The sequence below is a fragment of the Vipera ursinii genome, assembly GCF_947247035.1.
Source record: "Vipera ursinii genome assembly, chromosome: 3".
Lineage (NCBI taxonomy): Eukaryota > Metazoa > Chordata > Lepidosauria > Squamata > Viperidae > Vipera > Vipera ursinii.
In genome coordinates, this window is record NC_139516.1 from 204,893,364 (window position 1) to 204,911,485 (window position 18,122).

Consider the following 18,122-nt stretch of genomic DNA (forward strand, 5'->3'; position numbering starts at 1 on the left):
GCGCGCGCACCTCTTCGAACGGGCAGTGGTGCGCGCGCACCTCTCCAAATGGAGAGTGGCACCGCCCGTTTGGAGAGGTGCGCGCGCACCTCTCCGAATGGGTGGAGGTGCGCGCGCACCTCCCCAAACCTTTGGAGAGGTGCGTGCGGACCTCCGCGCGAACGGGCAGCAGCGCCGCTTGTTGGGAAAGCTGCCGCGGCACGTTTGCAGGCTGCCGAAAGCAGCAGCTCTGCAAACGGGCCGTGGCAGCTTTCCCAACAAGCGGCGCTGCTGCCCATTCCAAGAGGTCTGCGCGCACCTCTCCGAACGAGCGGAGGTGTGCGCGCACCTCCCCAAACCTTTCTCAAGCCCCTTCCTAGCCAAAACAAGCCTCCGGAGCGAGTGTGCTGTTTTCAGCTTTGAATTATATCAAATCTGACACCAGAAACAGACTAAGAGATGACCTGAGTGCTGCATGTATTGCTCTCAAACTTACAAAGTATAAGCTGGTAGCTGGGGAGGGGAATGAGCTGAACCGGTGGCAGCACCACCCAAGCCTGAGCGAGAGACGGATGGAGCTGCAGGGCTGTCAGGGCTCAGCGGAAGCGCCAGGATCAGTGCCCGGCTCCAACTGGAGCTCAGCGCTGATCCTGAAGCTTCTGCTGAGCCCAGAAGAAGTGGCGATCAGCTGGAATGTTGCAGCATCTCCAGGGTCTTGTGATTTACATTCAGAGGCTTGGCAACTGATTCATATTTATGACGGTCACAGTGTCCCAGGGTCATGTGAAGTGACCAAAACCTGTTGCAACCACCCAGCAGACGGGGGGAATAAAAACCAAACACACCCCACCCCACCCCCGCTGCCAATCCTCAACAGAAATGCTCACAACAATGAAAACCTTGGACAGGAGGAAGAGCGCCACCAGGCAGGCAGGCAGGCAGGTGTCTTGCTCGGCTGTGGCTTGGGGGGCACTTTTTTCAGTGCCATTGTAACTTCGAACAGTCACTAAGCGAACTGTTGTAAGTCAAGGACTACCTGTACTTCATCACTTTTTTCCTTTTTTTTTTGGTCATCAAGTTTTTGACACCTTGCTAGGCGACTGGTGGTACTCGGATGTTGCCATATCCTAAAAGTGGTACAACGGGTGAAAAGGTTGAAAAGCCCTGATGTACAGGTAGTCCTCAGGTTACGAATGCAATTGAGCCCAAAGCAAGACAGTTAGTAAGTGAGTTTTGCCTCATTTTACAACCTTTCCAGCCACAGTTGTTGCACAGAATCTGGCTTCCCCTTTGATTTTGCTCATCAGAGAGTCACAAAAGGGGATCGCACGACCCTGGAACACTGCAATTGTCATACATTCATGCCAGTTCCCAAGCAGCTGAATTTTGATTGTGTCACCACAGGGATGGTGCAAGGGTCGTTAAGGGTGAGAAATGGTCATAAGCCCCTTTTTCAGTGCCATTGTAACTTCAAATGGTTGTACGCTGAGTACTACCTGTACTTCATATTCCTGAGCAACTTCCCTTCCTAGCACATACTGTGATAAACACATCCATCTATGAAGTCATCATAAACTCTTGCTATTATTCTCAACCATGGCCAGGACTCTAAATAGCCTCCCATATATTTTATGCTAATCTGTCTTGCTCAAATGTCTTTTGACACTGGAAGGAAAACTCAATGCAAATTCCTCAACACATTTGTCTCGTACTCCCATTTCCAGGCTGCTGAAACACAGATTCATGCTTCTTATCGACATAAATTCTTTGGGGAGGGAGGAGGGGAAAAAAAACCACCAGTAAAGAAAAAAAAGAATAATTTGGCAATGCTTTAAAATGTCATGCTTGGGAAAATTATGTTTTATTCATTACTCAGAGCAGCCTTGCATTATGCTGGCATCTATTCTAGTGTAACAAAACGGGGGAAATTTTAAATCCTCCCAAGCTGGTCTCAAAGGGGGAAAGAGACTTTTACATAACATCATTCGATGTAGAAAGATAACGTGGAAACAGTCAGAAATAAAATAAGAAAAGTCATCTTTTCTTAAAAGACACCACAATCTAAATTGGGGGCCTTTATTTCTGCATTGGCAGGAATGTTACATTTTTTTGGGGTGTCCTGGATCTTTTAAATCCCTTTCATACCTTGCAAGATATTTGATTATACGGCCAGATTGCCAAACTGCACAGCAGCACAGTGTCTGTTAAGAGATGAAAGACAATCTCCTGAGAGATTACATTTGAATACTCTACTGTTCTCCAAACTCTTTTAAAAAAAACTTATTTTGATGTAAAAAAAAGAAGAAGAAGTATTTCTTTTTAATGTGCCATCTGTCTGGCCAATTTTCTGATGCTCAATTCGCTATTCGGAAGAAGGTCCAGCTAATTTTACGTCTCTAGGAAGTAAATCTGTTTTGGAATGAAATTTGAAATGAATGTGGCCCGGGAAGCTTCAGCAAAGGAGTAACTAATCAGGATTCTAATTTCAGGCCACATTCATAAGAATCTGGTCAGTAATTCTTGTAATGAATCACACGTCAGACTTACACAATCAGATGCATTTTAGGCAGGGCACTTCACTTTGATAGAAATGACCGCTGTTTTAACAGGACTTGTGACTCTGACAAGTGGTGAGAGGCCAAGTGTGACTTCATTTTGAACAGACAGATCGTGCTTTGTTGAAGGAATGATTGAAGCAAAATATCTCTCCAAAATTTTGCACAACCCCAAAGGATTTATCAAATCTGATTGACTGTTGCCACAAGGCCGGGTAGGGGTTATTGTTTCAACTGTTTTTTGTAAGCTGTTCAGAGTCACTGAGAGTGATTGGGTAACTATATATATTCTCTTAAAAAAAGAAGAAAATAAACAGAAACAGCTGGTGAGATTCGCAGGTCAGAGATTGATGGAAGCTGATTTCCATGTTCAGGTTTGGAGATGCCGGACCAAATCCAACTCAACTCAACCAAGCCCACTCATCCAACACAACTCAGCGTAACTGACCCAACCCAACTCAACTCAACCCAACCCAGCCCAGCCCAGCCTAGCTTAACCCAACCCATATATGGGCAATTAGAATGTTGTTCCTTTCAGATGTTTCACATGACACACCGAAATAAATTTGGATTATTTTTCCCCCAGTGAAGAACACCATATTAGAATTCTCATTCATGTGTTTTGTCAGTTTGAACTTAAACCATTTTTTCTTTCTTGGAGATGATGCTCAGAGTCATTCCATAGAGAGGGAAGGAGAAGGAAAGCCATCATTTATCAGAAGAAAAACTAACCAAGGCAACAACTGCAAAATATTCTCTTTGAGAGAAAAGCAACTACAGGTTAATGGAAAGGAAAGTCTCTGTGCTTTCAAAACAGACAGATTACCTTGCTGGAGAAGGGCTTCAGCTGCAAATTCACCAGAGCCTGCATTAACGTACACTTCACTGGGATGTTTCCTGTTATAATGTCTTTTGAGGGAACCAGATATGTTGCAGGAATAATGGCAGTGAGCACAACGGAAAGGCTGCAGAAAGTAAGAGGAAATGAATCAATTATATCTGGCTTCAGATGCTGCACATCTTACGTTAGGTGACCACAATAAGATTTAGATCTGTCTTGCTATGCATTTGAACAAGTAAACTTGTCCCATTATGAAAACAAAACATAAAATGGCAACACATCTTAGATTTTATTACCTTTTTAGGCCCCGTGAAGTTTTACATCATGATGGAAAACTATCGGCACCAAACATTCCGTGAACTATTTATTTGCCAGGACAGCTAAATTCTTTCATAAAGAGATAGATTGCCAGAGCAAATGAATTTACAGAAACAACTGCAACCTTTTTATTGACTAAATAAATCACCCGGCAATAAAATTAATGCCCTGTGCTAATTTAGTGGCATATGTCCAAATGTAAAGAGACAGAAAAGCAGAGTGTTGAACCCCCATTCAAAAAAGATTTCTAAAGTCAGACTAATGTGAGCAGGAATGCACCAGATGCAGAAATTGCTCACAAAAATATATATAAAAAATGGCATTTGTTCCAAGAGGTTTTAGGCTGCAGAACCGCACTTTCACAAAGCCCCCCAAAAGCCAATAAATAAGAAAGCTCACGTGTTTCCATTCTCAGTTAATGTATGCCAAATTTTTAATACAGTCAGTATCCAAGATTTATACTTAGAAGGCCTGGACCAATTTAAGCTTGTTCAGTATGTGAAGATGAGTGTTATAATAACACTCATAGCGACTGAATATAGACTGTTATTGTTGTTGTTATTACTATTAGTATCATTCACTTCCTGCTTTTCTCCCAGAGCATTTTATCCCCATAATAATGTCTCTGTAGATAAGACAGATTTTATTTTCCTGGGCTCCAAGATCACCGCAGACAGGGACTGCAGCCAAGAAATTAAAAGATGCTTGCTCCTGGGGAGGAAAGCCATGGCAAATCTAGACAGCACACTAAAAAGCAGAGACATCACCCTGTCAACAAAAGTGCGTATAGTCAAGACTATGGTCTTCCCAGTTGCAATGTATGGCTGTGAAAGTTGGACCATTAGAAAGGTTGAGCGCCAAAAGAATTGAGGCCTTTGAACTCTGGTGCTGGAGAAGGCTCCTGCGAGTCCCTTGGACTGCAAGGCGATCAACCCGGTCAGTCCTAGAGGAGATCAACCCTGACTGCTCTTTAGAAGGCCAGATCCTGAAGTTGAAACTCCAATACTTTGGCCACCTAATGAGAAGGAAGGACTCACTGGAGAAGAGCCTAATTGTGGGAAAGGTTGAGAGCAAGAGAAGAAGGGGACGACAGGGAATGGGGTGGCTGGATGGAGTCACTGAAGCAGTAGGCGTGAGCCTAAATGGACTCCAGAAGATGGTAGAGGACAGGAAGGCCTGGAGGAATGTTGTCCATGGGGTCGTGATGGGTCGGACACGACTTTGCAACTAACAACAAGATAAGTCGATCCGAAAGACAATGACTAGCCCACAAATTACAGAACTTCCTGTATAATTTTTATTTTTGGGAGAAAAAAATCAACCACCCTAAATAAAACTTAAAAATAAAATCTACACATTTATCAGCAAGTAACTATACCATCCAATATAATCTCAGTGCAGATTACCATCAAAATGGAAAGACATGAAGCCTCACGCAGCATTTCATGTCAGGTGGGATATAAGCGTTTGTGTTGTTTATCTAGACTAGAGTATGTAAAAAAGAAACTCAGAAACACCTTTTCCAGCAAGGAGTTGGACCTTATTGCTGAAAAGAGTCTATCTCACCAATCTAACAGTAGGCTCTGATGATTATCACAGATAAGAGGCAGATTCATGTGAAAGGAGGTGGCCTTTACAGAATCCCTTCAAGAATCAGGTCTTTTTCATAACAAAGTTGCCACTTTATGAGTTATGGTAATCAGTGTCTGACGACAGAGAATGAGGTTGCTGGATGGAGTCACTGAAGCAGTAGGCGTTAGCCTAAATGGACTCCAGAATATGGTGGAGGACAGGAAGGCCTGGAGGAACGCTGTTCATGGAGTCGCGATGGGTCGGACACGACCGCAGCTAACAACAACAAATCAATAATAATAATAATAATAATAATAATAATAATAATAATAATAATAATAATAAGAAGAAGAAGAAGAAGAAGAAGAAGAAGAAGAAGAAGAAGAAGAAGAAGAAGAAGAAGAAGAAGAAGAAGAAGAAGAAGAAGTTGGAAGGGACCTTGGAGGTCATCTAGTCCAACCCCCTGCTCAGGCAGGAAACCCTATACCATTTCAGGCAAATGGCTGTCCAGTCTCCTCTTAAAAACTTCCAGTGTTGGAGCATTCACCACTTCTGGAGGCAGGTTGTTCCACTGAGCTCCCTGCCAGATTTTATAAGTTGGAAGGGACCTTGGAGGTCATCGAGTCCAACCCCCTGCTCAGGCAGGAATCCCTATACCATTTCAGGCAAATGGCTGTCCAGTTTCCTCTTAAAAACTTCCAGTGTTGGAGCATTCACCACTTCTGGAGGCAGGTTGTTCCACTGGTTAATTGTTCTAACTGTCAGTAAGTTTCTCCTTAGTTCTAGGTTGCTTCTCTCCTTGACTAGTTTCCATCCGTTGCTTCTTGTCCTGCTTTCAGGTGCTTTGGAGAATAGCTTGACTCTCTCTTCTTTGGGGCAGCCCCTGAGAAATTGGAACACTGCTATCATGTCACCCCTCAATGTCTGAGCACAGGAAACTCTGGCCTTTCCCATGTCCCTCTGACCAAAGTTTAATCACCATGTAGCTAAGATTATGACACTCTCTCCAATATCTGCCCCATGTTAGATAACCTTAATTGGTTATAGGCATTAAATCATAAACCACAGGGACAAAAGTCAGCCTAGAAAGGGAATGAAGTGTAGCAGGAATAGTTCACAGAAAAGAAACATATTGGTTCAAAGAGTGGATGAGTTTATAGATCTATATCCAAGGTTTATGAAGAGACTGGGTGGCACAGACCACAATCATCCACCCACCACGAAAGAAAGCTTCCAGAAATTCATCTGTAAGAAATCATAGGTGCATACATATCCATAATGGTGCTCTCCAAATGTTTTAGCATTAGAACCTCAGGCTAGTAGGGAGCTGTGATACATCTTGAAATTTGTAGCTTTCTTTGAGGACATTGCTCAGATTGTTCCAGAGATTCTTTGCCAACGTTATAGTCCAGTTCCATTAGACAAAGAGTCAGTCTAGCCCAACGTCAGAGACTTATCTGTTCTCAAGAGGTCATACAACATACAGGGGTTCCCACTTGGAGATGTGTCCCTTTTGAATTATTGTTGTTCAGTTGCTAAGTCGTGTCTGTCTCTTCATGACCCTATGGCAGGGGTAGGCAACCTTGGCTCTTTTATGACTCGTGGACTTCAACTCCCAGAATTCCTGAGCCAGCACAGCTGGCTCAGGAATTCTAGGAGTTGAAGTCCACGAGTCATAAAAGAGCCAAGGTTGCCTACCCCTGCCCTATGGACTACAGCACACCTGGGCTTGCCCAAATTCATGGTCATTGCATTGGTGACACTGTCCAACCATCTCATCCTCTACCATCCTCTTTTCCTTTTGCCTTTAGTCTTTCCCAGCATCACGGCCTTTTCCAATGTGTCCTCTCTTCTCATTTGGTGGCCAAAGTATTGGAGCCTCAGCTTCGGTACCTGTCCTTCCAAGAAACGTCAGGGCTGATTTCCTTTAGGATGAACGAGACTTGATCTCCTTGCAATCCAAGGGACTCTCAAGAGTCTCCTGCAGCACCACAATTTGAAATCATCAATTCTTTGATGCTCAGCCTTCCTTATAGTTCAACTCTCACAGCTATGCATTGCTACCTTTTCTGAAAAGGGAGACTTTATTTTGTTATGATAACTCAAAGCACTGAAAGTGTGTCCTCCGTCTAAATTTAATGCATTTAATTTAATATATTTGCACCTTTAAAAAAAGAGGGGACACTAATTGAAGCACTCTATACTTCTTTTACCTGTTCAGAATTTATACCAAGAGATAAACAGATGAAAGATGGGCTTAAGATAGATTACGATGTCTGAGGGCTCTTTGAAATCAGAGGAGTTTTCAAACAATTTCAGAGGCAATTGTTTCATATCTTGTATACCAGCTAATGTTCTGAATGCTATTAGAAACAATGACCAGCCTTTAATTATAGCTATAAATAACAGCTTCCTATTTGGCTAACCTAATTGTAATTAAATGTTCCAGTAATTAGCATTTTAGAAGCTGAACTTGAGTGAAACTTTGGCTGGGCGGTCAAGCCCTTTACTCAAATCCTGAAGAACACAATTGTTTGACATTTTACAATTATCTTAGAGGCAAACTAGCCAGGAGAGTACAAATGGTTGTTGACTTACAACCAGAATTGAGCCCCAAATTTCCATTGCTAAGCAAGGCTTAGTTAAGTGAGCTTTGCCCCGTTTTTCAACCTGTCTTGCCACAGTTGTTATGTGGATCACTGCAGTTGTTAAATTTGTAACACGGTTGTTAAGTGAATCTGGCTCCCCCATTGACTTTGCTTGTCAGAAGGTCACAAAAAGTCATCACATGACTCTGGGACACAGCAACGGTCATAAATATGAACCAATTGCCAAGCAACCAAATGTTGATCATATGACCATGGGGATGTTGTAACGGTTGTAAGTGTAAAAAAGGGTCATAAGTCACCTTTTTCAGTGCCACTGAAACTTTGAATGATCACTAAATGGTTTTAAGTCAAGGACTACTGCAGTTTTTGTATTTAAATATTTTATTGTATATTGTCCAGAGTCCCTCTATGAGAGAGATGAGAGGTTTAATAATGTGATAAATAGATGGATAGATAGACAGATGGATATAAACAGAGATAAATAGATATAAACAGAGATAGATGGATAGACAGACAGATAGATAATAGAATTTATTTGTCAGAATGTTTGTTTTCATTATTGTCACATGTTTAGTCATTTTACCTTAGAACTGGCGAAGCAGCTTGAATTTTGAAAATATCCTCACTCCCTAACAGAATAAAGGTACTCATTTCAGAGCTAATCCAGCCGAAATGAAATCTTATGCTTGGCAAAAATAATCACTTTGCAGAAATCAATTAGTGCAGACGTCCTACAAAATTCCCTGTGGAGGCCACAAATAAATCCATGTTTGCTGATGAGAATACTGAACACGTTTTAACATTTCTAAAACATGACCCGGGCACACAGGAACTCTCAATGTTAGACATTCCTGTTCCCATTTTACTAGTAAGGAACACAAGATGAACACGTTGGAGAAGTCATAAGCTAAGGGGATTCCGGTATGGTTAAGCCCACTTTGGGGCATCACATGATGCTGGGCTTGTCGGCTGGAAAACTGATAGCCAGGTCTGAGACCTGAGCATCACTTGATGGGGTGAGCTCCCCATCTTTACCCTAGCTCCTGCCCACCTAGTAATTCAAAAGCATGCAAATGTGAGTAAATAAACAGGTACCACAGAGCCATGGTTAGAATACAACACAAGTTAGAATGCAGTATTGCAGGATAATTCTGCCCACTGCCAGTTCAAGACTGACCAACTCAAGGTTGACTCAGCCTTCCATCCTTCTGAGGTTGCTAAAATGAGGAGCCAGATTATTGGGGGCAACACGCTAAACTGCCTAAGCAGTGCTGTAAAGAAGGGGTCCCCAACCCCTGGTCTGCAGCCCGCTGCTGGGCTGTGCCCCCTTCAGAACTGGGTCATGAAAGTGGTAGCCGAGTGTGCACACTTGCATTTGTGAAAATGACAAATGCGTCAGTGTGAAACCATCCCCTCTCTTCCCCCTTCGCAACCGAGCCGGAAAGGTTTGGAGACCGCTGCTGTAAAACATAATGTTGTAAAGTGTTATGAAGTGCTATATAAGTCGAAGTGCTATTGCTCTTGTGACTACTTCAGTGGGAAGATAAAGCACTCCGTGACATCATGCTGGTCACATGACCACAAAAATGGCTTCTGACAGTGCTGGCTCAATGGCTTTTAAAATGGAGATGACCCCCTGAGGATTTCACTTTACCACCCCCAATAGTTGGCAACGACTAGCGGAGTAAAATCCACAGGGATTTTACTTTACCTTTTTTTTTTACTTAAGGCCACTTTGAAGCCCTTTGTTTTAATGGGTTTTCTGGAATGAAGCGTGCCTTGCCAATTCCAGATAGTTTTGAAAGCTACTGAGGATCTGGATGTATCACAATCTGGAAAGAACGCAGAGTATAGAGAAGAACAAGAAGAATGATTAGGGGATTGGAGGCTAAAACATACGAAGAACGGTTACAGGACCTGGGTATGTCTAGTCCAGTGATGGCGAACCTTTTAGAGACCGAGTGCCCGAACTGCAACCCAAAACCCACTTATTTATTGCAAAGTGCCAACACGGCAATTTAATCTGAATACTGAGGTTTTAGTTTAGAAAAAAAAAAACAACTCATACATTAACATCTTTTGTCTTAAAAGAAAAACAAATAGCAAAGCTTTGAATGATACAAACAACTTTTTACTGAAAGGTAAAACTTTGCATTTGGCATGCTTTTGAACAATGAATGTGATTTTTGCTGTTGTATGCATGCTGATAATTTGTCTAACCTTGGCTTATACTTTGTAAGTTTGAGAGCAACACATGCAGCACTCAGGTCATCTGTTAGTCTGTTTCTGGTGTCAGATTTGATATAATTCAAAGCTGAAAACAGAATACTCGCTCTGGAGGCTTGTTTTGGCTAGGAAGGGGCTTGAGAAATGGCTTTTTCCTGCAAAAGCGTAGCCAAAGAGCAAGGCACGTGTGCCCACAGAGAGGGCTCCGAGTACCCCCCCTCTGGCACACGTGCCATAGGTTCGCCACCACTGGTCTAGTCTAATGAAAAGAAGGACTGGAGGAGACATGATAGCAGTGTTCCAATATTTGAGGGACAAGACAAGAAACAATGGATGGAAACTAACCAAAGAGAGAGGCAACCTAGAAGTAATGAGAAATTTCCTAATGATGAGAGCAATCAACCAATGGACTTGTTTTCAGAGGCTGTGGTTGCTCCATCACTAGAGGCTTTCAAAAAGAGATTGGACAACCATTTGTCTGAAATGGTATAGGGTCTCCTGCTTGAAAAGGGGGTTGGACTAGAAGACCAAGTCCCTTCCAACTCTATTATTCTATTAGATCAAGGATGGGCAATTAGTTTTTCCAAGGGGCCACCTGAGAAACTGGTACTGTTGTGGAGGGTCTGAACCAATTTAACTTGATTTCAGGTCCTCAGACTCCATCTACTCAACTTCTCAGGTTGCTCCAAGCAAGGGCTGATCCACAGGTACCACAAAGTGCTTTCTTCCCTCCCATAGCCACCAGCCAACTGAAGGAACCAACTTGGCTTCTTCTTCTGCCCCCTGCAGCACACTTACTTACATTTGATTTCAAATTTTCAACTGACCTCCCACGGGAAGAAGAGGGACAGTTAAAGGGCCAGATGTGGCACACAGGGGTGGTGGTCATAGGATGCCCCAGTGAGATTTAGGATTGATTTTAAGACCAGCATGGAGATCTCTGCCCTATTGAGAATGAAATCTTATTAAATTTGGGGAACCATTGTGCAATTTCTAATATGTGAGAGACAAGTGGAACCAAGTGGGACAGGAAGGAGAAGAACAGTAAGTATAAAAAAGGTCAGTCAATAAGAACAGAGCTGGAAGGAACCTTGGAGGTCTTCTAGTCCAGCCCCCTGCTCAAGCAGGACACCCTATACCAGGCATGTCAAACTCGCGACGTCATGTGACGTCGCACGATGTATCGGAACTTTTTCCCATTGCCGAAAATGGGATGGGCGCGGTTTCTCCATGACGCTCCGGCCCACGGGCCGGCAGTTTGACACCCCTGCCCTATACCATTTCAGACAAGTGAATGTCCAGTCTCTTCTTAAAAACCTCCAGAGATAAGGTAGGCCAGCCAAGCCTTGAGTTAGGGGTTGGGAGAACCCAACATTATAAAGAAACCTGAATTTAATTGAGTTGCTAGAGCTCTGCCTGGGAGTATGGTTTATATAAAATATAATATCTAAATCCTTTAGATGGAGACTAAAAAAACGTTGCTACAGAAAGAAGCAAGAGTGGAGAACTATAATATATATATATATATATATATATATATATATATATATATATATATATATATATGTGTGTGTGTGTGTGTGTGTGTGTGTGTGTGTGAAGTATTTGTTAAGGCTTTTTGTTTTGAATACACCTTGCTAATTAACTCTTTCTTTCCTGTTTTTGCCTAACCCAAGGCTATCCACAGGATATAGTCAACTTATGACAGCTCATTATTTGTGTAAATTATTCAAATTGCTAATAAAGAATTAGGGAGGCTGAGATGGCCATTTCAAACTTATTTTGTTCTCATCAGTCAGTCATACCCTTTATCTGAGATTCGAACCTGGGCTCAAATATATATATTTGAGAACAGTTTTATTTATTTAGTGTATGTCATCCACAGAGGTCATGCAATCATTAATATACAAAGTCAGTTTAAATAAAGTGTGATAGATAGATAGATAGATAGATAGATAGATAGATAGATAGATAGATAGATAGATAGATACAGACAGACAGACAGACAGACAGACAGACAGATAGATAGATAGATAGATCAGTGTTTTTCAACCTTTTTTGGGCAAAGGCACACTTGTTTCATGAAAAAAATCACGAGGCATTCCACCATTAGAAAATGTTAAAAAATTTAACTCTGTGCCTATATTGACTATATATAAAGTAATTCTCTTGAATAGGAATCAAATAAACACAAAGAAAGTATTTTATAATTACTTTTCAATTTTTCCCACGGCACACCAGGTGGAACAGTGGTTGAAAAACACTGAGATAGATAGATAGGTAGGTAGAGAGTGGACAATATAATATAGGAGATAATATACTGAAATAAAATAAAACCATCATAAAATCACCATAATATGGAACCATAGAATTGCAATGGGATAGATGTTAGAATTCATAATTGAAAACAATTTAGGTAAGAGTAGTGATGTAAGAAAGGTTTGGGATGAAAATAACATTTTTATTAGTGGTTATTAGTGTACAGGTAGTCTTCAGCTTAAATCCCTAATGGAGCCTGCCCATTATGGTTTTATGTCTTGATGGTCGTAAAGCAGGTCATCACTTATTGGGGAACAGCATTCTGCTCTGTTGAATGGCCACAAGATTATTCAATGGCTGACCCTGACCTGAGGTAATCTTTTTAGTACAGTGCACCTAGAATTAAAGTTTCCACAATACTGAAAAGACAGTAAAGATGTTTTCATTCTCTCAGGCATTTTAATCGATTAATGTTTAATGTTTAATCTATTAATGTTTAATCCATTAAACATATTCGCTGCTTAGAAATGTATTAACTATGCCAGCTGTTGCTAGAATCTTTTATGGTTGTGTACTTTAATTATTGTGTTTTAATGTTTTATTTAATTTTTCATAATTGTACTTGGTGCCATTAACATGGTGTGACCTACCCCGGGAAACGTTGGGTTTGAAAGGAAGCATATATAAACATTTAAAATAAATAAGTAATAAGTAATAGATTATGAATGAAGTTTCGCTCAGATGCTGAAATTAGCAACGGAGGCCTTGCCTTTTCCTTTGCCAAAAAATTTAAGTGATGACTGCAAACAAGGATCCTTTTGATAGTAGAAGCCACTCCACACTCTACTATTAATAGTTTATTTATCTCGGCAGGAATATAGCTGTGATTCTGAATGTGATTTAGAGATGCTTCTGATAGATCTATAAATATGTATATATGTATGCATTTCTTTGATGCAGTTTAATTTCATCTTGTATAGCTTCGTAAAGGCACTTGAAAGTGTCACAGATCAGCTTGAGGCCGACATTCCTTCATTTATTTACCAGATTAAATAAGCTGCCTTGCTACGGTCTGTTGCCTTCGTAAAAGTAGTTTTTGCTATGTTTTTCTACTCCAACATCCTCAAGATTTGCTCCTAGCAAAATGAACAAGCAACTCAGTTTCTAACATTCCTGGTTAGAAGGTAGATGTGAAGATTTCAAGTGAACTTTTGGAGAACGGATGTCAACCAAAGAAGACAGATTCTTTAAAAGAAATATCAGAAACTCTTAATTCCATTAGATAGTAAAGATGGCTAATGACAATACCTCAGTAAGCAGACAGAGGATCACAGCTGGCAAAAGTGAGTTGCCTAATGCCATTCCACATGTTCTCTTACTTACTAAAGATGTTTCTTGGATTTTGAATTCTCAAAGTATTTCAGACCCTCCTGTATCATAGCCCAGATCCATTTTTATCTTATTTAAAATATAGAACATAATGTGAACACTGTACAAGTACTTCACGACTTACGACCAGTTGTTTGGCAACTGTTCAATGATACAACGGCCTCCCTTCAGCGGCATTTACAACCTGGTTCTGACAATCGCTTTTCCATAGTTCACATGACCGCACGTCGAGCATTTGGCAACCAGCCTACATTTACGGCGATTTGTGGTCACATGACAACATTTTATGACTTTTTGCTGAAAACTGACATTTACTTCCGGGTTTTGGTAAAAATGGCCTACAGCGAACAATGGGTTTGCTTTATGACCATCCTGTTCACTTAACAACCACTACCACAAAAAGGTATTAAAAACAGGTCCGGACACATGGTGACCCACTTTACAATCATAAATCATAATGGACAGGTCCATTACAGTCGTAAGCTGAGGACTCCCTGTATCAAAACGAAAGAATGTAAATTCCTATTTCATTCCATCAGATTGGCTAAAAGTGAAAACCACTCTGCTACAGTTCCAGGATTGATTTAGAGCGCGCTGGCTGAGGAACTCTGGGAGTTGGAAGTCCACAAGCCATAAAAGGGCCAAGTTTGAAGACCCCTGATTTAGATAGAGGCTGTTAAATTGTGATCCTGAAACCTTGGGTTGTCAGGCATAGCAGCATCAATGAATCACATTTACAAAAGAAGACCAGTGGCAGGCTTCTTACTTTGAATGAAGCGTGTTGTTCCATGTGCCTTAGAAGCTGTGGCTTTTGGGCAGCAGTATAATCACACACCGTACACTTGAACTGTTTTCCTGAAACAGAAAGTGGAGAAATTCGGATCCAAATGGGGAAAGACTATAATAAACGGAAGTGAACATTGACTGTTGAGGAGCAATTTCTCTCGAGCATAAAAAGAGTTGGTTGCACAAAGAGGTCTCCAGCCCTAATAAGCAGGCATATACATAGAATGAAGGCTATTGCTAAGCACATTGATTTGTGCTTCTTAGATTGTAAGCCACCCTGAGTCTTCGGAGAAGGGCAGGATATAAATGGGATTTAAATATAAATAAATAAATAAACTGAGAAACATGAAGGACCAGTGAAAAAATTCTCCGGCTTAATTGTGGCCGTAAATCGAGGTCTGCTTGTATACCAATAAAACATGGAGGAAAGCACCTCCTATAAACCAAGAAAGAAATCAGCTCTTGCATTAGTGGAATTGATTAAATCCAGTTGATATAATTGATTCCACTCATCCAAGAACTGAATTTTCCCACACCTGCACTTTGAGCGGGAAACAAATTGGCATGTGCAAAAACAAGGGGAAAATCAAAGGAATGGTTTGACTTGCTGATTGGAGGAGCTAGCCAGATGCTGGTAAGCAACAGGGAGAAGGCTGAACTGCTTAACTGCTATTTTACATACATCTTTTCATACCCCCAAAATGCTCTGACTTGTCAAAAGGTGCATTATAGGGACAGCAGAGAAATGTAGGTCAAACCACAAGTCCACAAGTCATTGGTTTTCCGCTGCATGGATACTTTTAATATTCTTCCCTCCAGCAAATATTTATTTGTTAAAGCTTTTATGGGAAAAAAAGTCCTCGACTGTATAGTAGCTTTCAATACTAATGTAGACAAAGTACATTTGTCTTCTTCCCTCATCATTTTCAGCTTTTTTTTAGATTTTAGATTTAGATTTTATTAGATTTATATACCACCCTTTCCCGAAGGACTCAGGGCGGTTTACAGGCCATTTTAAAATCACATCAATATAAAATACAAGCTTAAAAGAGAATTACAAGATTAAATTATCCCTGAAAATAAAACCCCAGTTAAAATTCTCAGCCTGGGTCAGAGAGCTCAAAGAGCCAAGTCTTCAGGACCCGGCGGAATGAGTGTAGGTCTGGGGCAGTCCTGAGCTCCATGGGCAGCTGGTTCCAGAGGGTAGGAGCACCCACAGAAAAGGCCCTCTCCCTGGGTGTTATCCGCCGGCAATCTTTTACCTGCGGCACCCTGAAAAGACCCTCCCTCTGCGAGCGCACTGGACGAAGGGAACTTGATGCTGGCAGCAGGTGTTCCCTCAAATATCCCTTCAAAACAAATCTTAGTGGTTTAGTATTTAGAAAGCGTATTTAAACCCACACAGAGATCTGATCTACTCCTACTCTTCCTATAGAACCAGGATGGAGAAATGCTGTTTGAGATCCTTTCAGAAAGAGCTGTCAAAAACTTGGAAAAAAATACCCCAACGTGCACGAGAGAGAAAAAAAAGGCAAACTTCCACTAATGTGAAGAAAACTAGTTCCTAAATTTGAAAGTGCTGCAGAAAGTTAGGAGCAGCTTAATGCAGAAGATGACAGTTTTCCTGTAATACTAAAAAAATAATAATAAAAAAATCTTCATGCTTAAATATTCTCTGTGCTTCTGACGAAAGAAAAAGTCAGATTTTGATGAACATCACTGTTGCCATGAGCCATAATGAACTCAGGCATAATGAACTCAATATTCTGGCTCAGAATATTAAAAGTGAGTGGTGGTAGGCACCCATATAGATCGTCCTTGTCTTACAATAATAATTGAGCCTAGAATTATGGTTGTTACGTTGTGCCAGCCATTAAATGAATCGTCACGTGACTGCACCCGATTTTATGACTTTTGCAGTCGTTATTAAGCAAACTATGTGATTACTCCTTTCCAAATCTGTACAACTATCATAAAACCTGGTCGTATGTATGACTGCAAGATGCTGCCAATGGCTATAAACATGGCCGTGTTGCTAAGCACCCAAAATATGGTCACATGACTATGGAGGAGGAACCATTGGAATTTTGGAAACAGGTCATAACTCCCTTTTTACATGTAAGTCGTAACTTTAAATGATAACTAAGGGACTGGTCGTATGTCAAGGAATACCTGTATTTAGTTAGAGGAGGAGGGCAAACTGCCAACACAAAATACAGGTAGTGCTTGACTTACAATAGTTCTTTTAGCGACCGGCGCGGGTTAAAGACCCATTTATTCGAACAAGCTGGCCTGGCCTGATGGGGGAACCGTAGGGTTTTAATGGGTTTTAATGGTTTTACATTTTGATTGTTTTAATTTGGGCAATTATTTAATCTTTTTTTAACTTTTGTATTTCTATTTATATGCCCTGTTCACCGCCCTGAGTCCTTTGGGAGAAGGGCAGTATAAAAATTCAATAAATAATAATAATAATAATAATAATAATAATAATAATAATAATAATAATAATAATAATAATAATAATTCAAAGATACAAGGCCACTGGAAAAAGTGACTTCTGACCATTTTTCACACTTATTGCAGCATCCCCGTGGTCACATGATCAAAATTCGCACACTTGGCAACTAGCATGCTCTTATGACATTTGCAGCGTTCTTGGGTCACGCGAACACCTTTCGTGACCTTCTGACAAGCAAAGTCAATGGGGAAGCCAAACTCACTTACGGTAACAACCTACAGTTCCTAACTTAACTGTGGAGATTCACTTAACAACGGTGGCACAAAAAAAGGACGGAAAATGGGGGAAAACTCACGACAACCGCCTCGCTTAGCAACAGAAATATTGGTGGTAAGCAAAGAGCAAACAGCAATTCTGGTCGTAAGCTGAGAACCTATAATATGAAACTGAAAAAAATAAAATAAAAGCATCTGTCTGCTTTGATTACGCTTGGCTGACCACTCTTTTCTGTCTCTATAAATTGAATTTTTTTTTTAAAAAAAAAACCAACTCTGGGACATGTCAGACCCTGCCTGTTGCAGGTAAATTCTAAAAGTGGTGCATGGATATTGTCACATAAGCTTTCTGTGAAGCCACCAGTGTAGCCCAGGGACCTTTCCTACAAGTCAGAAGAATGGCAGGAATGTCCTACTGAGAACCTTTGCCCCTTGAAGTATTCTCGTCTAGTTGGCCCTAAACGTCGGTCCATCTGCTCAATAAGACCAAGCAAAGGCCTTGGAGCAGACATGTCAAACACAACGCCTGGGGGCCCAGATCCGGCCCGCGAAGTGGTTTCATGCGGCCCGCGAAGCCATCCTGGAAACAGTGAGGCCCCCACTGCCTTGGCCCTGGCCCAGAGACCCTCCTCCTGCCAGAGACCCTCAGATCTGTCCCACTCCTGCCCAGGTCCCCATAGGCACCCTTGATGCAAACGATGTAGAGCTGGCCATGCCCCCCCAGTACGTCATACGCACTCTAGCCACGCCCACCCAGTAGGCCACGCCCAGCTTGGCCATACCCACCCGGCCCCCTGAGGGCAACCGCAATGCTGATGCGGCCCTCAATGAAATTGAGTTTGACACCCCTGC

At 41.5% G+C, this 18,122-nt stretch overlaps 1 protein-coding gene across 1 annotated transcript in view; it reads right to left on the bottom strand.

The window, feature by feature from the left end:
* Positions 1-18,122, bottom strand: part of ZFAT (zinc finger and AT-hook domain containing) — a 133,377-nt gene that overhangs the window by 38,785 nt on the left and 76,470 nt on the right. Inside the window, exons 11-12 of the mRNA XM_083360036.1 lie at positions 14,515-14,603; positions 3,361-3,499 (exon numbers count right to left, since the gene is read on the bottom strand). Coding sequence (XP_083216162.1) covers positions 3,361-3,499; positions 14,515-14,603 — 228 coding nt within the window. The remainder of the gene's footprint in view (positions 1-3,360; positions 3,500-14,514; positions 14,604-18,122) is intronic.